The sequence below is a fragment of the Pseudoliparis swirei genome, chromosome 12 (assembly GCF_029220125.1).
Source record: "Pseudoliparis swirei isolate HS2019 ecotype Mariana Trench chromosome 12, NWPU_hadal_v1, whole genome shotgun sequence".
Lineage (NCBI taxonomy): Eukaryota > Metazoa > Chordata > Actinopteri > Perciformes > Liparidae > Pseudoliparis > Pseudoliparis swirei.
In genome coordinates, this window is record NC_079399.1 from 6663230 (window position 1) to 6688936 (window position 25707).

Sequence of the window (25707 nt, forward strand, 5' to 3'; positions counted from 1 at the left end):
GACTGGAGTGGCGACTGTGTGCCTCTGCAGCTGTGGGCCTACGTGAGCACTGGCAGGAACGCTCTCGTTTCCTCGTCACACCCCCTTCCCTCCCTTGCCCGTTTCCTTATTCTCGCTCTCTCTCTCTCTCTCATCTCCCACACTGCTCCCTTCCATTGCTCATTCTTACCTTCTAATAGACTTCTGGCAGCCCCCTGGCTCCTTTGCTCAAATCCTGCATGCACAATTATTCTCCTTTTTTCTCCATCAAAACTCCCTCACTCCTCTCCCACGTCATGTTCCCAAACGGCGGGGACCTTGACGGTGCTCGATGTGTGGCATTCGGCCAGCCAACGGATATCTGAGACGAATGAAAGGGAAAGACAGGAAGGCAAAGATAATCTTTCCCACGCACACACACACACACACACACACACGCGCGCACACACACAGACATACACACAGCTGATCTTGCCTGAAATGACCTAGAAGGAATATGTGTGTGTGTGTGTGTGTGTGTATCCCGCAAAGCAAGTTTACTCGTGTCATACATACGCACACGCAGTAGAATGAATGCCGGTGCACACACTCATGTGACAACCTCATTTATCTCGAGACTGTGTGTAAACACGGGGCTTTAAGGCCAAGGTCAGAGGTGATACGCTTCGCACAGGATTGAGCAAAAGGACACGAGGAGGAGGGATAGGGAGGAATGAAGATGAGGAGGTAGACAGAATACAGGGAAGAACGAATAGATGGTGGATAAAGGAGAGAGTTTAAAAGAGTTTATACATTGTTGTTCAATTCAAAACGGGAGAGGGTGATGCCAGAGGGCATAAAATCATAACAGAGAGATAAAGGACTGAGCTGAATCGGCTGACTGTCCTTGTGCTGCTCAGCAGGTGCATTTTTTGGCAGTGTGGCCCATGTGGCCACAGCTATGGGGCCTGAAGAACAGCGCTGACCTCTGCTGGCTGCATGTGGATGTGGCCCTGTGTTCGTGTTGGCTCCATTATGCAAAACAAGCTATTAGTTATGAGTTTCCACATAAAGAAATGATCAACCACTCCTCAAATTGCATTTGGACTATGTGTGTTAGGCATTTAGGGCTGAGGATGAAAACTGAGTCCATGTCTGCAATAAATCGGTATGTTGCAGTGCGTAACATAAACGTAAAAGATGAGGCAGTGGTTGGCGACCATAGAACCGTAAAAACAAACTCAGAAAGTAGGAGTTGTTTTATGCTGAGTTCCGATAACAAAGTGAATAACAGTCTGGACTTTAGCGTTAGCATTTTATGAACCTGAAGTTATTACAGTAAAAGAGGAACTGAGACCATGTAGGTCACAACCTAATAAACTGATGTGTGGCACTCTTACTTTTTCACATGGGAGAACTTCTTTCTAAAAGTCCTCCGGCAGCAAAGTGTTTCTCTGTTTGTACATTGATTTATTTCTAAGTCCCGAAGTAATTTCCGGAGCAGCATTTTTATTCGGATGAGATAAGTCTCAACTAAATGATGACAAACACGATGGGAAAAAAACAACCCGTTGCCTCATGAGGAACCAAATCATTTATTTTAGTAAAAATTTCAAATGCATAATTCACAGAATCATTTCTTATAAAATCTTCATTTCTTAAACACAAACGTCCTGAGCAATAGAACATCCAGATCTTCGAAGGCTGAAACCAATTCCCTTTTATTTAACATTCAGAAAAATTATTAATTGCCTTTATTTTCCTTGTTTGTTCTTTATGGAAGAGCTTAAGACTGCTTCCTTAAAAGTGTTCAATAAGAGCAGAGCGGCGGAGACTTCTGAGTCTTAGTGCTGATCTACGATCAGTTCTTCAGCTCAGAGATACACATTCACATCCGCTCTCATAAAGCACAGAAACACTTACATTGGGTGCTAAATGCTTGTCACATTAATCGAGTCGTGCTATGTATTGGACATTTTCACTCGATCAATATTGATACTGCAAGTGTAGAATTGGAGGAAATGGATCAACAATTTCAGATTAGTGACATATGCAGACGCAAAATGGCTGCTCCCTTGAGACAGTGTCTTTTAAAAAAGAGACACAAGTTGACGCTTCACTGAGGCAGAAGCAGTGATGTGACTATCGTTTGATACCATGCGACGACGTCAGCGAGCGATCAGAGGAGGACGGGAGGAACGACGTTTTCGCCATCGTTGCCGAACGCAGATCCCTGGCGTCGGCCACCTTTATAGAAATGCCGAAAGTTCCATTTGGCGGGCGCCGACACGTGCCACATGACCACGCCGGTGGGGTTCACGGACACCACGAAGCTGGTGGAGTCTTTCAGCGTCATGGTCTTCTCGGTGAAGACGTCATAGATCTGAGGGAAGGAAGAAAAGTGATTCATCTGCAATACTCAGGCCTATTTGAAGATTATGTCACAGGAGCTTTATAGACGAATATGATGAGATGATGATTATTACCTTCGCATTGAAAATGCGGAAGGTAATGTTTTGATCGCCGTGTATTTATTTATTTATTTGTATGGGTGTTATTCGCATAAGTAAAAAAGAATTAAACCGAATCGCATGAAATTTGGTGGGATGATTGGTTATTATCCGGGGACCATTTGATTCGATTTTGGGATCGATCGGGTCAAAGGTCATGGTCAAGGTCATGAAATGGTCAACATCTTCTTTTTACCATAGCGCGGTCAATTTATATCTAATTGGCATGCAACTAATGCCAAAATGTTCATAATTCAATGCCCAATCTTGTGATATGCGAAGGTATGCGCTCTACCGAGTGCCCATTCTAGTTATTGATTGTTTTCAGTCAGGAAGTCCATGCAACCTTGTGATACATGAGTGGTGATAAAGCTGTATGTGCCGGGATAAACGGCTAAAGTTATGATTTGCCAATGTGACAGTACAAAAATACAGTGCAGACATTAAAATTAACAATAGTTTTGCGGTTTAGAACAATGGGTGCTATTTATAGATGTAATGGCAGTCGTGTAGATGGAGGTGGAGAATAACATGTGTTTGATCGTATCTGCATTTAAAACAAGTCTATGCATTGCAGGAATAATTGGAAAGCATCAAAGGCTGAAGATTAGTCAGAGCCGGGGTTGGGGTGGAACCTGGGCCATATGAAATTGTATCATCTGCATAAAAATGTATATTAGAGCGTGAAGAATATTGTAATTTCTATGTAATTTAAATAGTAAGGGACCAAGAATATGACCCTGTGGAACCCCATTTCTGATGCTATGTATAGATGTAATGGCAGTAGTGGACGTGAAGGTGGAGAATAACTGTACTTGGTTATATATTTACCTTCGCATTGAAAATGCGGAAGGTTATGTTTTGATCGCCGTGTATTTATTTATTTGTATGCGTGTTACTCGCATAACACAAAAAGTATTAAACCGAATCGCATGAAATTTAGTGGGATGACTGGTTATTATCCGGGGACCATTTGATTAGATTTTGGGATCGATCGGGTCAAAGGTCAAGTTCAAGATCATGAAACGGTCAAAATCTTCTTGAATCGCATGAAATTTGGTGGGATGATTGGTTATTATCCGGGGACCATTTGATTAGATTTTGGGATCTATCGGGTCAAAGGTCAAGGTCATGAAAAGGTCAAAATCTTCTTTTTACCATAGCGCGGTCAATTTCTATGCAATTGGCATGCAACTAATGCCAAAATGTTCATAATTCAATGCCCAATCTTGTGATATGCGAAGGTATGCGCTCTACCGAGTGCCCATTCTAGTTAAATAGTAATTGACCAAGAATATGACCCTGTGGAACCCCGTTTCTGATGCACACCCTGTGGTTGTAATACATTCAAGTGTAACCATTTTAGGGATAGAAAGAGCTGGATGAGTTGCTACAACAGACGAGGGAGGATGGAGATGTCGATTGAGTAGACAGGAAAAGGTTTAAAGACACAGTACCATGTAGCTGCCAGCGGTGTAGTTGAGTTTTCCGAGGGTCGTCTGGTAGCGGTAGGGCATGTCGTTACGACGACTGAAGAATACCAACGCACTTGCATTGTTTGATAGCGGACGCCAGAACACATTAATGTTGTTCTTCTCCTGGCAGAAAGAAGGGAAGATATGTATTATGTGACAGAAGATAGAATTTTTTTCCATCATGATCACTTTTAAAAAGCTGCAAAACATGTGGGAAAAAAGGTGTGTCACCTTTACAATGCGCCTTCCCTGGATGCCCATGGCATCCTGGTTGATGCTGATGACCATTTTGTTCTGCAGGATGCTGCGGGCCCCGCTGCTGATGGTGCGCAGGTCATTGGACATGAAAAGTGGAGCAGCCATAATGGCCCACAGAGCCATCTGAGACCGGGACTGGTCCATGCTGAGGCCGAAGTCGCCCGCAATCAGCTGTGGAGGTCAGAATCACACAATCAAGGAAGATCACATCAGAAAGCATACCTGTTGCACATTTTTTAACAGACTTGTGTTTATAATTAAGAGTAAACATCAAATAACTGAATATCGTGTCAGTTGAACAGACCATATCTGGGTCGTTCCACTTTCCAGGTCCAGCTGCATGTGCCAGGACCTCCTGGTTCTCAAAGAACCAGTCGATAATGTTCAGGACACTGTCCCAGGAGTCCTGGATGTCGCCATAGTTACGCCACAGGTTGCAGATCTCACCCAACTGAGTGTAGTTCACCTGAAAGACAAACATATCAACTGGATTTAGAGTATTTAGAACATAGTCCTCGCGACAGAGGCTACTTCCACGAGGAAACGCGTGTTCAATGTCAGGCCTAAAGCTCCAGGTGGATGACACTCTGTTCATACCTTAGGGGGCAGGCCTCCCTGGTAGGCCGGCCAACTGCAGGAGTAGCCAATGGGACGGCCCGTAGCGTTTAAGGCCTTTGACATGAGAGGGTAACCTGCCGGAGAGAGGAGCAAGAATCAAATCAAGTCAGCAACACCTCAATAAACACGATGTCAGAGTCACTTCCTCCGTTCTTACCCTTCGCTTGCTCTATGGCATTCGAGTAACAGCCGTCGAATTTAAACATATCCACCTCCCAGTCGGCCAAGGTCTGGGCGTCTAGCTCGATCTTGTCCAGCGTGGTGCCGGGGTACCCCCCGCAGGTGTGCGTGCCCATGTCCCCGTAGAGGCCCAGCTTGAGACCCCTGTCATGCATGTAGCGTGCCAGCTTTTGGATGCCTCCTGGGAACCTGACGGAGAGGCGGAGAGGTCATGAAATCAGGGCACAGTCTTGATGAACAGGATATGTTGGTATGACGTCACTCAAAGAGCGAAGCTCTGAATCAGAAAAGCCTGCAGTACTTTGTTTGGAATGACGACTTCCTCTTTTTCCCTCCAAAATCCAGCAGTCTTTATCAAATGCTGATGCTGCATGTAACATCATACCAGTGGCGGGCCGTCAGGGCCAGCAAGGCCTTCTCTGCTGGCCTAAACATCATCAGAATATATATTTTTTTCTAAATATATTTTCCCACAAATATGTATTCAATTATTTCCCAGAGTAAGAGTTATTCTCTTAATTTCATAGCGTTCCTCTTGGTTGCGCTGCTGCCAGCGCCAGGTTGAGATTTGGAGGGCTGGTCTTTATCTTAGATCTTTTATCCAATCATATTCAGCCATCGTGTGTTGCCAGGGGGCTAAAATCTGCCCTTAGGCCTTCAGAATCAACATTGCGGGCGCTGGTAGCTTCAAGTGAATGGGAATGACAATGTTGTGTCAACCAATCAGCTTTAGAGTTGGCTCCTGTAGGCCTTCTAGAAGGCCCCGGAACCGGCACAGGAGCAGCGAGCAGGCGGAGGGCGTGCACGTCTTTTGATTGGATTACCAATATTGAGAGGCGGGGTCTATGGGCAGGTAGATGCAAAACCTCAGAACTAGGAAACTGAATTTGAAAAAGGAATTAATTCGCGGACTACAAAGCTGTTTTTTCAACCCACAATGAGGAAAGAAAAAAGGATGGATTTTGTGTTCAAATAATCAGTCTTTGGTGAGGAGGCATACAATGCATTCTATTTTTTATTAAATGTGTAGGCCTATGTATGTTTGGCACAAAATAAAATGGCAAATAGCCTATGTTGCAAATTATTTGTTTTCTTTCTTTTATTTTCAGTGAATAGTTATGTGCCTTTATCATCACGGTGAAACTGCTTTGGGTGCGACAATGCCCTGTTTAGTGAACAAACTAGTGCAAGTGACTTTTTTTTCTCCGTCCCGATGCGCGCATTCTGCAGCGCGCGAGACGGAGAGCCGAGAGAAATGACATGCTGTTGTGTAGATACGATCAACATCAGACGGCTGTTTAGTTTAATAAATGAACAAAGACGTGCTATAGAGAAAATGACGGGGGCGGGCCAATTTTTTTTAATGTCATGCGATCTACCAATACTCCGCCGCGATCGACCGGTAGGTCGCGATCGACGTATTGAGCAGCCCTGGTCTAGAGCCATGGCATCATAGTGAGAGTAATAAGAGGTGTATTAATTCGGGTGGGACTGTGTAGGACCTCACTGAAGGCCCAGGCCCCAGGCCCACGGCCCGCCACTGCATCATACGCCACAGACGGTGAAACTACTGACTATGAATGTTCCTGCGAGTCATGTGACTGTCACATTGTGATGACCTGGTTTAATTGTTTTATTCGACGATACAGATTATCCTTTCTACTCTGTAAACGTGGGGGTGGGGTTGTCGGTTTATTATACCGCTCCGTTACCGTTTAGGGTCGGCCTGCAGCCGGCCCTGCTCGTCTCTCTTCTTGGAAGACCAGCAGTCGTCTATGTTCACATAGACGTAGCCAAGTTCCCTCCAGCCGTCCTCTGACAGCCGGTCCGCCATGTCGATGAACAGATTCTCACTGGAGGGAAGAGAGAAATGTAAAAAAAAATAAGAGGTGGAAAAGAGCCAAAATGTGTGGATAGCAGATAATTAAAGGTGAAAGAGGCTAAAAGGTCATGGGAGCTTTCACAGTGTCACATGGTCATTTTAGAGATTGTTCTTGGAATACAAAAAATATTCCTTATTCCGCATTAAAGTTTGATTTAAAAAATATCATTGCATACAGAGCAGTCTAACTACTTGATGTAGTACATGAGGGTATGTGTTGAATGAGGTGATATGTTTAAGAGTGCTTATTATTACTGTAACGGTGAAAAGAAAAAAAAGAAAATTTGGCAAATGAGTCTTTGAACTCTTTCACTAAAAGGAAGATTATTCTAAATGATTGCTAAAAGTATGCACACCTGATTTGTAATGTCTAGATGCTGAACAGGGTGTTGAGGCATTGCATGGAAGGCCAGTTTAAAGTGTTTTTTTTGACTGGTGCAGTTTCACCATTTGAATAAGTCAGTGGGGCAGTGGAGGAGAAGCAGCTTCACGTTTGAACTGAACTCACTGTCTATCTATACTCTTAATCTTAAATATTAATATCTCTAAAAGCAGAATCCACCCTGAGACGAGACACCTCTATTGAACTACGTCTGCTTTGAAAGAAAAGTTCGGTGGACTCGCCTGATGCAGTTCTTGGGGTCGTGTGCACAGTCGATGTCACAGCGGAAGCGTTCCCATGCCAACCAGCCCATCGGAGGGACCCGCATCTCTCCGTTGTCGAGGGCAAAGGTCACGGACACGGAGAGCGCGGACACAAGCAGCACCGCCAAATGCATTCTGGAAAGGAGAGAGACGTCGAGGCTTCGTGTGAAAGGTGTTCGTTAAATGTGTTTCTGTAACTCTGTAATGATTCCTTCTGGTCACATGACATCTATTGCTTCTGTCCATCCTGGAGAGAGATCCTCTCCTCTGTTGCTCTCCTCAAGGTTTCTTCCCTTTTTTCCTGTGAGTGTTTTTTTATTTCTTGTTTTTTGGGGGGAGTTTTTCCTGATCCGATGTGAGGTCCTGGGACAGGGATGTCGTATGTGTACAGACCAAGTTTTGTCAAAAGGTACTTATTAAAAAAAGAATAAATATTAAATAAGCGTTCCCATGCCAACCAGCCCATCGAAGGGACCCTCTATTTTCTATTTTCAAAGTTTTGAGCGAACATGTACACCACTGAAATGATACGGTCACAAATGTCAATTAGTTGTATGAGCTGAAAGAGGCATTAAAAAACATTGTGGTATAGAGATAATTAATCATTCACAATAAATGTATAAATTCTAAACAAAATAAATGGAAAAGGTGTTGATATAAATCACATTACAGTAGTTTGGGGAGAGTTTTTAACTCTACATTTGCTCATTGGTCGTTTTGAGGTTAATTTGTAACTTGTGATATTGGGCTATATGAAATAAAGTGAGTTGAATTGACCGTGCATTCATGTTGGGTTATCGTGTAAAGTTGTGTGTTGTTTGTTAAAGCAGTTTTCTTTAAAAGCTGCTTTATAATCAAACCACCTCATGAACATTTAAATTCAGTTTATTTTGTCTCGCCCAAAATAACAAATTACAAATTTGCCTCAAAGGGCTTTATAATATGTACACATACGACATCCCAGTCCCAGGACCTCACATCGGATCAGGAAAAACTCTCATAAAAAAACTGGGAAAAAAGACTTTCACAGGGAAAAAGGGAAGAAGCCTTCAGGAGAGCAAGAGAGGAGGACCCCTCTCCAGGATGGACAGAAGCAATCGTCAACATGACGGGCATCTCAAAGCACACACACACCTCCTGAGTGTCACCTGACTGGTTGGGACATAAAGCATGCAACAACCTGCCAGGTGACTTCTGCCGTAAACAGTTGACTGAATCAGAGCCCCGTACTCATGACAAAGGACATCCGGGTCCTTCAACACGGCAGAAGGATTGTATTATTAATAACTGTGGCTTTAATGTATAATAAACAGTATCCAATAATGCATTTACTTAAACAGTATTTTTACAAACTATACAAATACAGAGTTTGCTGATTTACACTCATACGGCACACTTTAACATCGTGAACATATAATTGATGCTGAATATAAGTTATAATGCTCCGTTACTTACTGAAATCCAGTGGTGCGCTCTTATTTACAGGAAGAGAGACGGAAGAGGATGCGCTGCACAACTCCGAATCTGTGCTCCTATCTTCTTCTTCTCCTTCCTCCCTCTCTTCTTCCACTCCCTAGGCTACTGCTTTTTATATTCTCCGGTGCCTTCCGTTTAACTCCACTCTGACCTTTAGACAAACCCCGTGATAGAAGACCTCTCCGGTCGAGTGTAAAGAAATAAAGTGAACCGCTTCGGTGGTAAACCACAGTCACGTGACGCCGCTCAGTCAGCTGACTGCAGAGCAGGAAGTGGACGACCCGCGCGCCGCGTCCCATTCCTCTTTGTTTTACTCTCCTTGGACCCTTTCTTTTTCAATCCTTTCCCTTTTTTTATTTGTGAATAACTTCACATTACAGTGACAATGAGTGACAGAGAGCAACATTTACGTTTGTTATGGTCTTTAAAAAAGTAATGGTGGTAGGCCTACCTTATTTGATAACACACCATTAATAAAGTGGTTTTAAACAATTATACCATGTAGAAAATGTGTGTCTTTGCAAAAGTGTGTTGCAGGAATGAGTCCTACAATCCAAAAAGTCGTCTCAAAGGATGCGGCTGCCAAACTGGAAAATAAATAATGTATTTTTTGTAATGGGATTTTGGTTAGATGCCAGAAATAAGGCAATACTAGTTGCTGCTTTATTTATATTTCAATGTCATTGTCTATGAATAAAGTGCTTTATTTTTAAGAGGGTTTTGTCATTTTAAAATCGTGTCCAGATCACGCCTTTGTAAAACTACGTAATATTTATTCTTTTTTAAATAAGCAACTTTTGATAAAACTTGGTCCATTAAACATTTTGACGACAACAATGTCGTCTTTAACTACTAATAGTAAACAGTGAAGCAATACAACACATGTCTGTGTTTCACGGTCCAATTTTATTTAAGTGTTGGCCTTAAATTGTTTCAGATCAGCATGAAAATGACAATAACTGTCAAAAAGTATTGGTTCTGCAGTAAAACTGCTCCTGTGCTTGTTATGTAGCCTAAGTTGTATTTTATTGGTGTTTCTTTGGTTCTTAGAGAGGAGCTACACAGCAGAGGTTATGTCAATCAGATAAACCATTTTCATATGATCACCTGATTGTATAATTAAAAAAATAAAACCTTGAAACATTCATTTAACTATGTCCACTGGTTTATATAGTGGTTGTGAATGATTCATAAGTGACCTGTTAGCTATAAGCCTCTGTAAAAATCTGGCAAGATGAGGTGGAAAGAGTTCATCAAAATACATGCATAGATAATAAAGTGTTTGGCATGTATTACCATGGGTTTAACTGAGTTGGTGCTGGATCATATACCTCATTTTGGACACTGCCAGGAGGGGAAGGAAAAAAAGCAAACGTGTGTCGGTGAGTTTCACTGAGGAACTGCAGGTGGCGGCAATGCAACTGATTGAGGAAGCTGCCATCCAAAGCAACAGAAGAAGAAAGTGTGCAAAGGTATCTACGAGGAGACATGGCAGGAACAAGTCTGGGTAAGACAACTCGACAGAAATGCAGATTTCCACACAGCTGCTTCCAGACTTTAAAGTTGATATCTGGACAGGATCTAAAAGCTGCAGCCACGCCACAGAGTTGCCGCTGTGAAGCTCAATGCAGTTTACAAACAGAGCATGGATCACTTTTATTTTATTTTTTATTTTTTGCAGAGAATCAGCAGCATTGACACAAGTGTATAGTTAGTGAAATGTTCTATGGAAATGTTTGCTGTATTTTAATAGTTCAGACAGATTTCCTGGTTTCCTGATTTCCTGGTTTTACCATTGAAGTGCTTTCACTTTTCTCTTAAAGGGACAGTAGCAGTTTATAGCAATAAGAGGAACACGCTGCTTATAAGAGGTAGAAGAAGTATTCAGAGAAGTAGCAATGCAATACCATAATACAATTGTACTCCATTGCAAATAAAAGTACACCGGTACTTAAATATATTCAAAGTAAGAGTACTCCTTATGCAAAATTGATTAATAAAGTTCTATACTTTATTACTGTTGGATTATTACTAATGTGTTAATATAAAAGCAGCAGTTTAATGCGGCCGGTGGAGATTCAGCCCCATTTGTGGGTATTTATATGTAGTTGGGAATTTTTATCTATAACGAGACATAACACATTGTTTCATCTGATCATGTGTTTTGTGGAGTTCAAAAGTGCAATGTTTACACCTGAAATGGAGATGTACTTTGTGTGTTCACTATGCTTGATAATAATAATGATTATTTGTGTAAATTATCGGGCTTTAAAGGGGAGGCATAAAGAAATAAAATCATCAAAAGGAATTTGTGAAGAATAGAACAAAAGATAAAATGGAGCAAGATCAAGGCCAAAAAACGGTGCATCCTAGATGTACCTGAATGCAACCTTGTACCATCCTTCCAGGAAAGCCCACATCTTTTAATATGAAAACTGAACTGACATTGCGATTGTTCTAATGTTGTAATATATGTGTTATTGTTATGTTGTATCCCAGGTGGTTTTGGTGCAGTGACGACCATCCTCCAAAGTGCAGCGGCAGGTTTCGCATTTGGAGAAGCGGCGTTATTTGCATTGGAGCCCTCGCTGACCACAGATGGCGTCCTGCTGAACGCCGCGACTCTGGCCGCGGGACGAGTCGGTTCCACGGGCGTCGGCGTCGTGGCGGCGTGCCTCGCGTTCACCTCGGTGCTCATCTCCCTCGGGAGCGGTTTCCTCCTCGCTGCCGTGACGCTGATGATGATGACCCGAGCTGGAGTGAGGGTGCCGTGGTTGGTGGAGGCCTCGACGGGAGCCTCCGTTGTCGTGGGCGCTCTCACCACCGGAGTGTTCGCCGGCGTCCTGCCGCCGTGGCTCTACCTCGCGGCCCAAAGCATCCTGGTCCTCGTGGTCTACTCGTACTCCAATATTAACGACATGACCACAGCTCTGTTAATCATCTTCACCACTCTCTACCTCTGCGTGGTTTACGGAAGAATGGGTGTCATGATGGGACTCTTTGTCGTGGGGTTGACCATCTCTGTGCTCTGCGCCCTTCGAAAGGCTCTGACGGAGAGGCTGACGCAAAGACCGAAATCTAAAACCGAGTGCCAACTTTTGGAGAGAATATTCTTCTACTCCGTTTTCGTGGGGGTTCTGGGCTTTGCGGTCGGCTTGGGGGCAGGTGAAGCGGGGGAGGGGTCCGAAGCGGAGGTGGTCTTGATGCTGCAGTCGGTCCTCTGGGTGGCCTTTCTGTCTGCGGGGCTGCTGGGAGCCGGCTTGGGAACAGTGGCCACGGCCGGGCTGGGCCCCGAGGTGGCTGGAAAGGTCAGCGTGGGGGCCGCTGTCATAACATCACTATTCCTGAGGGCCATTCTGCAATCAAGCTCTTTTCTAGGGACCCGGAGCAGCTTGGGGGGGACGCTGGGAGCAGCGGCAGCTGCGGGGGTGTCTCTCGGAGCCGCGAGCGTTGCGGCGAAGAAGGCGTTCGGGACTCGAAATTGGACTTTGGCGGCTCTGGGTGCCGTGGTCTTCGGTGCGATTCTGGCGGCGCGCGGCGTGGCGCTCACAGCGACACTCCCGGCGACATGGGAACTCGTGACGATCGCCCTCGTTGCGGTCGGATCATTCGTTCTGGGTGCACCGAAGAGCCCGTTCAACACTCAGGTGAATCTACCGGCGGGCCTCCTCACGGGGCACGAGCTAATTAAAGGCATCGGCATGGAGACGGTCATCGCAGCAGCGGCGCCGATCGGAGCCGGGGCGCTCGGGGCTGCGGCGCTGGGTACCGCAGCTCTGGGGAGACTGGGCACTGTGGGAATTCTGGTGGCTATAGTGTTGGCTTTAGGAAGTGCTCTTTGTGGCATGATAGGGAAACCTCCGCGGACAACCGACGCCGACTGAGGCCGGAGTTTAGATCTCTGTCCGAACCCCAAGGCCGGCCACTCCAGCTTTGCATGCGCGTGTGTGGAGTTTACAGACGTGTTTGCATTACTGCAAGTCTACACTGGCGTAACATTTATATTTTAAATGTGAGCTCATTTGCATCAGATTCTATTTTACATGAAAAGCATGTTGAGTATTCACATAATTGTATTATGAAGGCTGGCAGTGATGAATAAAGTGGATGATGAATGTTATCCAATTGCATGTGTATTTATTTGCTATTTTCCAATATCTTTGTACTAATTACTGTAAAACAATAGAGGATGAGATACATCGGCAGTTGTTTAACACCGTCGCTGTGACGATGCCTTTTCCTCACTTCTTTGCACCAGCATTTCCACTATTCCCAAGACATGATCGCAAGGTGGCAGTTACTTTGGTTTCATCTTAGCAACAGTAACAGAGGACTTGCTGTTTAGAAAAAGGGGGATGGGAGAGAGAGAGAGAGAAAGAGCAGTCGCTTGAAGATCATCTTAGGGTCGAGTATGTTGCAGAGATCTTACTTATTAAGAAAAACATGGATTTATACATAAAAAAGATGCCCCTCCATCTATATAAACTTATGTTACCCTCTCTGAAGAGATGATATGTTGCATTCAAATGGATATCCACCTGTGGCTCAGGGTGTTGTGGGTCATGACAGCAGCAGCGAGGAAGAAGAAGAAGTGTTTTCCCTGAAACAACTGGGGGAGCTCCAAGCACGAGAAGCTCTACTTAATGTACTTTTTGAGGCTAATAATGAGAATTTTGTCACATGGTAATACTTTTAAAAGGTAAGCACTGTTTGTTTATGGATGGTGAAACTAGTCATTGATAACAACGTGGGATGTAATTCCCTTTTTTTGTTGCCAAAAATAAAAGTTCGTAAACAAAGTAAGTTAATGTAATTATCTCCAAAAGTTACACAAAGATGGGACGCAGCATCACTTTTTCATGGATTCTGGCCTCGTTGCGCACTCCAGGACTAATGTGACGGGATTACTTCATGAGCCTTTATTAAGTGAACATGTCTGTGAACCGGGTCCACGCCACAGACCCGGAGCCGTCCACGGAGTACTCCGAGGACTATTGCGTGCACATTCCCAGTGATGCGGAACACGCGGCGGGTCGGTCGCGAGACGTCACCGTGCTCCAGTCGAGCTGCTGGCGCTGCCTGCCGCGCACGGTGCGCCTCACCTTCGCGCCGGAATCACTGGAGAGAATCTACCAGAACTACTTTCGCCGACAGAGACAAGAGAACCTGCTGGTGCTGGCGGCGTTCGCGGCTCTGTTCAACAGCTTCGTCATCATCATGTGCGCGGTGGTGTACACGCGCGACAAACTGGCGATGGTGGTGGTCGCCGCGGTGGGGCTCGCCGCGGACATCGCGCTCTACGCGCTGTGCTGGCGGCGGATGCTGCCCGCGTCGCCCGTCTTACGCGGCGCGGTGCCGTACGTCCTGTGGCTGATGGTCACCGTCCACGTGCTGTGTTACCTGGGTCTGAACTACGAGCGTTTCCCGCAGGGCAGTGACGCCGCGGGCTGGCACGCGTTTTTCAGTTTCTGCAGCTTTCTGACGCTGCCGCTGGACCTGATGCCGCTGCTGCTGCTCTCCGCCATCTCCTGTGGGATACACACGCTGGTGCTGGGGGTGACCGTGGCGCAGAGGTTCGAGGATGACCTGCAGGGGCCCATGTTGGTCAGACAGGTAAATATGGCCCCTCAGTAAAGTGACGTGGGACAGAGCACCTGAGGATGAAAGAGGCCCACGGTGTGTGTGTGCGTGCGCGTGTGTGTGTGTGTGTGTGTGTGTGTGTGCGTGCGTGTGCCTATATGTGTGATTGGATGTATCCACACTTTATTGTAGGCAGTGTTCACAAGACAAAGCTGGTAGGAAACACTTTTTAGATACTTTTTTTTTTTTTATTGATAAAAAAATTACAAATTTGCCTCAGTGGGTTTTAAACAAATCCGACATCAATGTCCCAGGACCTCACATCGGATGAGGAAAAACTCCCCCCAAAAAACAGAAAAAGACCTATAGAGTAGCAACAGAAATTCTGAATAATGATTAGTAGGCATGGACGTGTGAAAGACAGCCGATATAGATGATGGCTTTGGGTCACACTGCAAACAAAACAACAATTTCATAACTTTGCCTGTAAGGAATGCAGCCCTTTGATTTGACCATACTTAGTTGCCCAAAATGTAATGTATCACAGTAATGCCGCCATATAGAGAAAAGGGAATTTGGATCAATATTCATTGATTTAACATTAATTTGACTATAATTAATCCAAATCAGTTTCCTTAAAATTTATTTTATGCCCCAAAAGTAAAATGTCATTTTGAGAAAGAAGAAAAAAAAGTAAATTTTGATAAAATATGAGAATTTACACATAAATTAATTGATCTTGAAAAGAAAGGCAACAGAACTGTTCTGTGTCCCGTCTTCTTCAGAAAAGTCTCATCTCTTAAACTGTTTTCCAAACAGGTAGCTGAAAATATGTTGAGACTTCGTCCATCATGTTAATCTAGAAACTACGATATCCGATAGAAAAAGATAACGTGCCAAATCCGAGAGTTTGCGAGTCGTTTCCCGCCGCCACGGAGAATTACAGACAGTGAAAACTAACAATCCCCCGTGTATATAAAATGAAATGTATAATACAAACACACCTCCTCTGACCCTCTCTTCAGCTCCTCGCCAACTGCATGCTGAACCTGTGCGCAGCCACGGTGGGCGTGATGTCATACTACATGGCGGACAGGAAGTACAGGACAGCTTTTCTGGAGGCCCGTCAGTCACTCGGGGTCAAACTCACGCTGGAGGAGCAGAGCACCGAGCAGGTAAGTGAGACACACACCTTACCTAATGAGATAATAAATTTCCTTATTTGGAGCAAACACTCACACACACACACACACACACACACAAACACACTTGTGCAGCCGAACTCCCTGTGCTGCCTAATTACTGTGTGTTTTGCTCAGCTCGGAGCTAATACGTTGATTAGAGAGACTTGTTTCAGGGACACCATAGGGTCAGCTGGAGCTCTGTGACAACAGAACCTGAACCACATTTGTGGAAAGATATGATTTGATATTTTGAACGCATGTTTATGATATTTGATTAATGCTCTTGGTTTCCCATCTCATTAACCTCCATCCTTTAGTTTAGCTTTTTCTATTTTACTCCTTTTTACAGCTACCCTTTTCTTTGATGAAACGGTTGTTTATTGTCAATTTTCGTGTTAATTGTCTTAATTGACTTAATTGATTAGTATGTAAACTAGATGTAGAGTAGTATCATTTGTTTCTCTTAAATATCAGGGATGGAAGGTTTGCGCTCCAATGACATTTTAAATATACTGACAACGGTACATTTCTCCAACCTTTATTTATATTTATTGAGCTCTATTATTGGATTTACTCTCACCTACCTCTCACTCTTTCCGAGATGTTGACAATTTGTGGGAAAAAAGAGAGCAGACCTGTGAGAGTTGTTTATAGACAGCGGTGGAAAAGATGGGGAATGATGACGGATATGTAGATGAGGATAGAGAGACAAAAAGAAAATAGATATAATTCCCAAATTGCCTTCTGAGGGGGTGGAGGCTTGGTAGAAGACATGCAGGCCCAGCCAACCAGTTGACAGGATATTTGCCTCAGTCATGCTATGCACACACACACACACACACACACACACACACATGGGACACATTGATTCTTTCTGTCACCGTGTTTCAACTGTGTCTCCATGCAGGAGGAGCTATTGCTGTCCATACTGCCCAAACATATCGCTGATGAGATGCTGCAGGGCATGAAGACCCAGGCCAATCAGAATGAGGTCAAGCAGCAGCAGTTCAACACCATGTACATGTACCGCCATGAAAACGTCAGGTCGGGATCACAAAATCTGCTTCTTCTTTGCTGTGATGGGGTTTTGATGATTTCATTGATACCAGGAGGTGTGTGCAGCTTGTTACATGTCACATTGCAACCTCTTCACTTCTGTTCCAGTATCCTGTTTGCTGACATCGTGGGCTTCACCCAGCTGTCCTCCACCTGTAGCGCCCAGGAGCTCGTAAAGCTGCTCAATGAACTGTTCGCCCGCTTCGATAAACTGGCAGACGTGAGTGACTCTGTTGTAGTTACGTGTATTCATTGTACTCGCCATGTCACTGGTAGACGCTGAGATAAATGGGATGATCCTATTGTAGATAAAGCAAATAGTGCCCTCTAGGATGGCCTTCCAGTGGAGAAAACAGGATGAAGTGACCACTAGGATGACCTTCCAGTGGAGGAAACAGGATAAAGTGCCCTCTAGGATGCCTTTACAGTGGAGGAAACAGGATAAAGTGACCACTAGGATGCCCTTTCAGTGGAGAAAACTGGATAAAGTGACCACTAGGATGCCCTTTCAGTGGAGGAAACAGGATGAAGTGACCACTAGGATGACCTTCCAGTGGAGAAAACCGGATAAAGTGACCACTAGGATGCCCTTCCAGTGAAGGAAACAGGGTAAAGTGACAGGATGCCTTTACAGTGGAGAAAACAGTATGAAGTTGTCCCTAGGATGCCCTTCCACGGGAGAAAACCGGATAAAGTGACCACTAGGATGCCCTTTCAGTGGAGAAAACTGGATAAAGTGACCACTAGGATGCCCTTTCAGTGGAGAAAACTGGATAAAGTGACCACTAGGATGCCCTTTCAGTGGAGGAAACAGGATGAAGTGACCACTAGGATGACCTTCCAGTGGAGAAAACCGGATAAAGTGACCACTAGGATGCCCTTCCAGTGGAGGAAACAGGATAAAGTGACAGGATGCCTTTACAGTGGAGAAAACAGTATGAAGTTGTCCCTAGGATGCCCTTCCACGGGAGAAAACTGGATAAAGTGACCACTAGGATGCCCTTCCAGTGGAGAAAACAGGATAAAGTGCCCTCTAGGATGCCCATCCAGTGGAGGAAACAGGATAAGGTGACCACGAGGATGCCCTTCCAGTGGAGGAAACAGGATAAAGTGCCCTCTAGGATGCCCTTCCAGTGGAGAAAACAGGATAAAGTGACAGGATGCCCTTCCAGTGGAGAAAACAGGATAAAGTGCCCTCTAGGATGCCCATCCAGTGGAGGAAACAGGATAAAGTGACCACTAGGATGCCTTTACAGTGGAGAAAACAGGATGAAGTTATCCCTAGGATGCCCTTCCAGTGGAGAAAACAGGATGAATTGACCACTAGGATGCCCTTCCAGTGGAGGAAACAGGATGAAGTGACCACTAGGATGCCCTTCCAGTGGAGGAAACAGGATGAATTGGCCACTAGAATGCCCTTTCAGTGGAGGAAACAGGAATATTGTTCCCTCTAGGATGATTTTCCAGTGGAGAAAACGTGATGAAGTGCCTTATAAGATACCCTTACAGTGGGGAAAAACGAGAATATTGTGCCCAGTAAGATGCTTTTCCAGTGGAGAAAACAGGAAGAAGTGTCCTCTAGTTTGCTCCATGTGCTTGTTTCTATTCTTTGATTTGAATAAGACAATATAGTGTTGGCTATAGATGTTTTATAGCTTTTATGTGGATATGTCATTGTCCATGGTATTACAATCATAATTCTGTTTTCTATATTTATTTTGTGACACTTCATTTGTTTCTGGCTCTCTTGCAGGACCATCACCAACTGAGGATAAAGATCCTCGGAGACTGTTACTATTGTATCTGTGGTCTTCCTGACTTCAGGGATGACCACGCTGCCTGCTCCATAATGATGGGCCTCGCGATGGTAGACGCCATCTCGTGAGTAGTGGTTTTATTTTCAACCAAAAAATACAACATAACTATGACAAAAGAGATTTAACAAAGACATGGAAAGGTCTCTTCCCTTTTTTCCCCGTTGAAGGTTTTTTTTCTATTTTTGGGGAGATTTTGCTGATCCGGTCCAATGAATTGAATAATAAGTAAAGGGAAGGGATAGTGATGACGTAGAGGTGGTATCATGGTCAGTTTATTTGGATTTTTTGTGCATGAGACAAAAGGGAATCATTAAAAATAAATATATTTTTAAGTTTTACAAATTTACACAAGAAAAAAAGTATGAAGGAAAGAAAGTGAAGAGTTAGGAGAATGGCTGGGAATATTTCTACAGTCAACAATGTAAAAATAGAAGAGCGAGAAAAAAACAAGCGTCACTATTTGAATAACGACGAAGCCGAGGAGACATGAACGGATGAAGAAACCACGGCGTTCCTCCGCCTTCCCTCTTCCTGCAGGTACGTGCGAGAGAAGACTAAAACGGAAGTGGACATGCGCGTGGGCGTCCACTCGGGCACCGTGCTGGGAGGAGTGCTCGGCCAGAAGAGGTGGCAGTTTGACGTTTGGTCCACTGACGTCACCGTGGCCAATAAGATGGAATCCGGGGGGATTCCTGGGTGAGAGAGAACGCCTTATTACACTGCCATCGAATTCTCTCGTGCACTTTATTTCAAAGAGGTGTGTGTGCTACACAGGAGGGTGCACATTTCCCAGACCACCAAGGACAATCTGAGCGGGGAATTTGAGTTGGAGCTGGGCGATGGAGGAGGGCGGTGCGAGTACCTGCTGGAGAAAGGCATCAACACTTACTTAGTCCTGGTGCCCAAACCGGAGGCGAGCGGGCTCAGTGGAAATGTGAGCTACGACTTTCTTTCAAAGAAATGAGGGTTTTATTCATCAAAAGCGTCGTTTATTTTTGATCATTCGTTTTTTAAACTCACTAACCCAGATGTCGCTTGAATCAAAAGTACACAACACTACGTTAAATATAGTATTTTGTTCTGTTTTTATAGAGAAATCAAATTTTTTTCATTTGTATTTTTAGGCCTCCTAATTTGTATTTTTAGGCAATAGCCTTGGCTGGAGGCATTATGTTTTGGGATTGTCGATCCGGGCCGTGTTTTGCTTCAAATTTGGAATAAACGTGCACCTTTTACTCGATGATGAACTGCTTAGAACTTGATACTCAATAATTAATTATGCTAATCAAGACAATTGCGTTGGGCAGACAAGGATGTAAACTGTAACTTGACTGGTTTGCCAAGGCATTGAACCGGGAAGTGATCATTCTAGTTATTTTAATTACATTAACATATGTTTTCCGTGCTTCTCTGCAACCCAGAAACCAGGAATGTTGTCCAACAGAAATTCAAACCAGTTAATCAACACGACAGCAACCAATGGGAGAGCAGCCTCAGCCCAATCCACTCAGTCTAAACAGGAGGTAAATCATAATAAATGTCTTTATTAAATGTAAACTACAAATTCAGGTCTTTTCATCAGTATATTAATAAAATGAGTGTATTGATACCCATACAGACAAACATGGACATATTTCTCCATTCCATTAAATGCACAGAGATGAATTGAAAATTGAGAGCCTTGTTAATCTTACCGACCCAATCTGTCTCTCCACGTTGACACCATCAGAGGAATAAGATGGACGAGGAACAAGTGATCAACAGACGGTTGCAGCAGGAGCTGCTGGAAAGAGAAACCCAGCAAATGTAAGAAAATCAGACGGGGAAAAAAAGATCTCAAAAGCAGAAAACGATGATATCAAAGTTATAGCTTTGTATGTAGTTCCAAAGGGATAACTTCCCTCCACGTTGCTCGCAGCCTGAAGGATCACAAGATCAACCCTCTGTCGCTGCGTTTTGTGGACGTGAAGTTGGAGGAGCACTACTCCTCGGAGAAGGAGAAGCGAAGCGGAGCTTCCTTCTGCTGCTGCATCATAGTGCTCTTCTTCATTACAGCCATGGAGGTGTTCATCGACCCACTGTGAGTTCACGTGTATTACTTTGTCACAGGTTACATATAATAATACACACACACACACACACACACGCGTGTTACATGCTCCTCAGATGTCTGTGAATTTATGGATCGATCGTGTCTTAGAAATGGACTGAAGGTGTGTGTTATTGTTCCAGGTTGGCTGTGAACTACGTGACTCTCGCAATAGGAGAGGTGTTGCTGCTCATCCTCACAATGTGCTCCCTGGCTGCCATCTTTCCCAGGGTGAGGAAAGATTGGAAACAGAATTCCTACAAATTGAATTTGTCCATTTCTTTGTCTTTTTTGGCTCAAGAACAACAACGTTAACCACTTCTGATGCCGATGGAAACGGTCGAAAAGGGGCCAGACTAACACAGAGAAACTGTCATGTAGCTTAACCCTCCTGTTACCTTTACATTTACTAACATATTTGACCCTCGGGGTCAATTTGACCCCAGCAATTAAAACCTCCAGAAAATTATTAGAATTAATATTGTTTCCCAAGTTTAAGTGTGAGGTACTTTATGTTTGTTTGTTGACTACCTAAACAGCCCTTTAAATATATAAAAAAGTTGATATTTCTTATATGTTTGACAGTGAAAAACAGCCTGGGGTCAAATTGACCCCAAGGAACACGACTCTAAACATTGAATGGGGTCAAATTGACCCTAAAGGTAACAGGAGGGTTAAAGGCATACACACATTTGTAAAATTTTATATTTGACACGAGAATGATGGACTCTCACGAAGTTTACGTGGACGTGAAGTAAAACATGCCTGTCGGTCGCAGATGTTCTCCAAGAGGATGGTGTCTTTCTCGATGTGGATTGATCGCACGCGGTGGGCCAGAAACACATGGGCCATGGCGGCCATATTTGTTCTTACGATGGCTGTGATCGCCGACATGGTACGAATGTTATAACTCTCATATGTTGTGAGCATGCGTGTGTGTATGTGTGTGTGTGTGTGTGTGTGTGTGTGTGTGTGTGTGTGTATGTAACAGATGCTTTACTCACACGTTTTATAACACAAAAGCAAAATACATTTTTATATCGCAAAGAAACTATATATATCGTCATTTCACCCAAACCTAGTGTGTGTGTGTGTGTGTGTGTCTCCGCTTTGTCCTCATCAAACCATCACCGCCTTTCATGTATCTGACTACATGTTCCCGGTGGGGTCCATTAGCTGTCTGTCTCGCTGCCTGCTGGCTCATTTGTTCGGTCCCACAGGGAGCCGCCTGGTACACACACACACCGCCGCCTTCGCGGTCTGACAAGAATAGAGGTCGCTGAAGTGAAGTCTCGGCTGCCATGGTTGGGATTTTTAAAAAATAGTCGTACTTATCCCATCGTAACAGGTTTATTGTGAATAGATAGTTCAAACCGTGTTCACTAAATGCGCCAGCATCAAACACATAGTTTCCTGTCCTAGTTTTTAACACGCGGCTGTGAAACAGGTTTGAAGTGAACATGACTCTTCATGCCCTTCGTCCCCGATACTGCAGCTGAGCTGTGTTCCACCGTCCCTTCGAGTCTTCAACAGCACTTCGGGCCCCGTGCTGGAGTCCCTCGGAGACCGAGGCTGCGCGGAGAATCCAAAGCACTACAGCTTCATGGCTGTGATGTCACTCATCGCCACCGCCATGTTGGTGCAGGTCAGCCACCTGATCAAACTGGGCCTCATGGTGCTGGTCGTCACGGCGAATGGAGCTGTCAATATCTACAGCTGGCGGGACATATATGACCTGTATGACTACATACAGTTTGCCTCACACAGGTGAGAAACAAGTAAAGCAGAATGTGTTTTTTGATGTCATTTTATTTAAAATGCTTAAATAAACAAGCCAGTAAACAACGATTATGCTATATCTAGTTGGCGTCATTTATAAAGTACAGTTCTAATACATTATCCTGCCTGTTTCTAGAACATCGATAGTGCCGTCCAAGTACCTCATGACCATGATGATCATTGTCATGATGATTGGTTTCTACCTCTTTGCCCGCCATGTGAGTCACTGTCTCCTCTTCACTGGATGACACCGCTGACCCCCTGCATGTCTTCTACAGCCTTTAACCACAGCACAGCTTCCTGTCATAGTGCAAATCAATCATCACACAACGTTTCCTCCCTCTGTGATGTGTGTGTGTGTGTGTGTGTGTGCAGTTGGAGCTTCAGTCCAGGAAGCTGTTCCTGTGGAAGATGGGTGTTCACGAGCAGAAGGAGAAGGTGTTCGAGATGAGACGCTGCAACGAAGCGCTGGTCACCAACATGCTGCCGGAGCACGTGGCCAAACACTTCCTGGGCTCTAAAAAGAGAGACGAGGTGCATGCGACAGCGTGTGCCTAGTTACAGTATGATCTAGGAATGCGGGTGACAGTGAGGAAAAGAAAAGAAATGTGAGAGAGAGAGAGAAATATGAGGAATGAGGAGGAGGAGGAAGGTCACGATACTGGTCAAAGGCCGTCACAATGCAATGTGTTGCATATCAGTGCCATCTTGTGGTGTAATTCAAAATTACACATCAATGCTCTCCTCTGGTTTTATAATCTGTGAAGAAGAAAAAATATATATACACTACCGTTCAAAAGTTTGGGGTCATCCAGACAATTTCGTGTCTTCCATGAAAACTCACTTTTATTTATCAAATGAATTGAAAATTGAATAGAAAATATAGTCAAGACATTGACAAGGTTAGAAATAATGATTAATATTTGAAGTATTAATTTTGTTCTTCAAACTTCAAGCTCAAAGGAAGGCCAGTTTTATAGCTTATATCACCAGCATAACTGTTTTCAGCTGTGCTAACATAATTGCACAAGGGTTTTCTAATCAGATATTAGTCTTCTAAGGCGATTAGCAAACACAATGTACCATTAGAACACTGGAGTGATAGTTGATGGAAATGGGCCTCTTTACACCTCTGGAGATATTTCATTAGAAACCAGACGTTTCCACCTGGAATAGTCATTTACCACATTAACAATGTAGAGAGGGTATTTTTGATTAATGTTATCTTTATTGAAAAAACAGTGATTTTCTTTGAAAAATAAAGACATTTCTAAGTGACCCCAAACTTTTGAATGGTAGTGTATATATATATATATATATAGCAATATTTCATCAAAGCAAACTAACACCATGCCATTTGTCATCTGTAGGACCTGTACAGCCAGTCGTACAATGAAACCGGTGTGATGTTTGCTTCCATCCCCAACTTCTCTGACTTCTACACCGAAGAGAGCATCAACAACGGAGGCCTCGAGTGCCTCAGGATCCTCAATGAGATTATCTCCGACTTTGACAGCGTGAGTCCCGGCTGCGTTAGTACGGCTTGTAGTCGACACGTCGAGAGGCAGCTTCTCAGCTCTTAAAACACCCGACTACTAACTGATGCGCTCGTCTTCCACCAGTTACTAGACAGGGATGAGTTCCGCTTCATCACGAAAATCAAGACGATAGGCAGCACCTACATGGCCGCGTCAGGACTCACCCCAGAGAGCAACACAAACGAGTACAGCAACCGCAAGGTAGGTACACAACTTATGTGTTAGGAATATACCCCGGAGCAGGTATGACAATCGGATGTACTGGACTGGTGAGGATGATCGTAACGGTGAAGGTTGTGCTGTTGCTCCACAGCCGGAGGACCAGTCAGTGATCGAGCGCTGGCAGCACCTCGCTGACCTGGCAGACTTTGCCTTGGCGATGAGAATCACCCTAAACAACCTCAACAAGCAGTCCTTCAACAACTTCATGCTCCGAATCGGTTAGTGTGTGTGTGTGTGTGTGTGTCTGAGGACATTTGCAACCGTGTGTATGTGTGTGTGTGTTCATGATGACATGTTAATCTCTTCCAGGTCTAAATAAAGGGGGAGTTTTGGCTGGAGTGATTGGAGCTCGTAAACCTCACTATGATATCTGGGGCAACACAGTCAATGTAGCCAGCCGAATGGAGTCCACCGGAGTGATGGGAAACATCCAGGTAGCTCAGACACAGAATCCCACATATAACATGCTTGAATGTATCCTTTTATCACTCTGTTTACTTATTTCATGCTCATTTTCAACTTCGAATTTCTGCTTTTAATCCATCTCCTTTTAAATGTGATGTCCCTGCTCTGCCCTCAGGTGGTGGAGGACTGCTACGACATCCTGAAGGAGTATGGCTTCCGCTTCATCCGGAGAGGGCCCATATTTGTCAAAGGTAAAGGGGAGCTGCTCACCTTCTTCATGAAAGGAAAAGACCAACCGAGTAGCAATGATGGTCCGGTGACCACCGCGCTTCCACACCAAGTCGATGCGCTTTGAACATTCTCACAAGCTGTTCAGGAAAAGATAAGCCTGGACCATTTTCTCTCATATACACGGGTTACTTACATAGATCATAAGCTCTGTAGCAATGTCAATTATACGGAAGTAGAACAACACAAGAAAATTAGATTATTATAAGCATTACAACTGTGAAACACCATTTCACACAGAAATAAATGACATGTAAACTGATTCTGTATAGTTGTATATAATTCAGAAATACAGTTGCCGGAGCTCCTGCAATGAGAATAACAAGCTTAGAACAGACATATAAAGTACTTTGTTTAATATATTTTGTTTGATTTCTTTTTTTGCTCAGGTTTTGTTAAATATTGTAGCTGAATCACACTGTAATTATACTTTTTTAATAAAACATGTTTGCACTATGTTTTTGAAATTACTTTGCTGTCTTGTTATTATTCTAATGAGGCAAGAATTAGTTAAAAAATCAATAACAGTGATGATTAATTGTATGTTACTAATCATTTATAGATATAAACATATTATATGTGCAGTTTAATTTAGTTGTGTTTGTTTAATAACAATAAGAATGGATCAATGCCAAATGTTAGCATGTTGGTCTGCTAATGTTACTACTATATTGCCATGCTAAAGGTGTGCACCGTTACAAGGCCAAGGCAGGTCAACAGTGTTGGAGCAGTGATCTAATTATAAAT

General features: G+C 44.0%; 3 protein-coding genes across 3 annotated transcripts; 2 read left to right on the forward strand and 1 right to left on the reverse strand.

Moving 5' to 3' along the window:
- Positions 1 to 1533: 1533 nt before the first annotated feature.
- Positions 1534 to 9219, reverse strand: LOC130202419 (alpha-N-acetylgalactosaminidase-like). Its single transcript, XM_056427949.1, has 9 exons — positions 8982 to 9219; positions 7506 to 7661; positions 6712 to 6852; positions 4977 to 5188; positions 4799 to 4893; positions 4506 to 4667; positions 4175 to 4372; positions 3926 to 4066; positions 1534 to 2341 (listed from the first exon to the last, which is right to left on the reverse strand). The coding sequence occupies exons 2-9, from the start codon at positions 7658 to 7660 to the stop codon at positions 2138 to 2140; spliced, it is 1308 nt and encodes a 435-aa protein (XP_056283924.1). The 5' UTR covers position 7661; positions 8982 to 9219; the 3' UTR covers positions 1534 to 2137.
- Positions 9220 to 10438: 1219 nt separating this feature from the next.
- On the forward strand, positions 10439 to 13122 carry LOC130202625 (uncharacterized). Its single transcript, XM_056428314.1, has 2 exons — positions 10439 to 10509; positions 11502 to 13122. The coding sequence occupies exons 1-2, from the start codon at positions 10491 to 10493 to the stop codon at positions 12884 to 12886; spliced, it is 1404 nt and encodes a 467-aa protein (XP_056284289.1). The 5' UTR covers positions 10439 to 10490; the 3' UTR covers positions 12887 to 13122.
- An 812-nt stretch (positions 13123 to 13934) lies between these two features.
- LOC130202530 (adenylate cyclase type 3-like) lies at positions 13935 to 25430 on the forward strand. The gene is made up of 20 exons (XM_056428143.1): positions 13935 to 14615; positions 15608 to 15757; positions 16674 to 16810; positions 16931 to 17042; positions 18576 to 18703; positions 19177 to 19335; positions 19414 to 19573; positions 20061 to 20162; positions 20369 to 20445; positions 20558 to 20719; positions 20872 to 20959; positions 21507 to 21623; positions 22224 to 22495; positions 22644 to 22725; positions 22883 to 23041; positions 23878 to 24024; positions 24130 to 24246; positions 24359 to 24485; positions 24577 to 24701; positions 24848 to 25430. The coding sequence occupies exons 1-20, from the start codon at positions 13935 to 13937 to the stop codon at positions 25025 to 25027; spliced, it is 3282 nt and encodes a 1093-aa protein (XP_056284118.1). The 3' UTR covers positions 25028 to 25430.
- Positions 25431 to 25707: the final 277 nt, after the last annotated feature.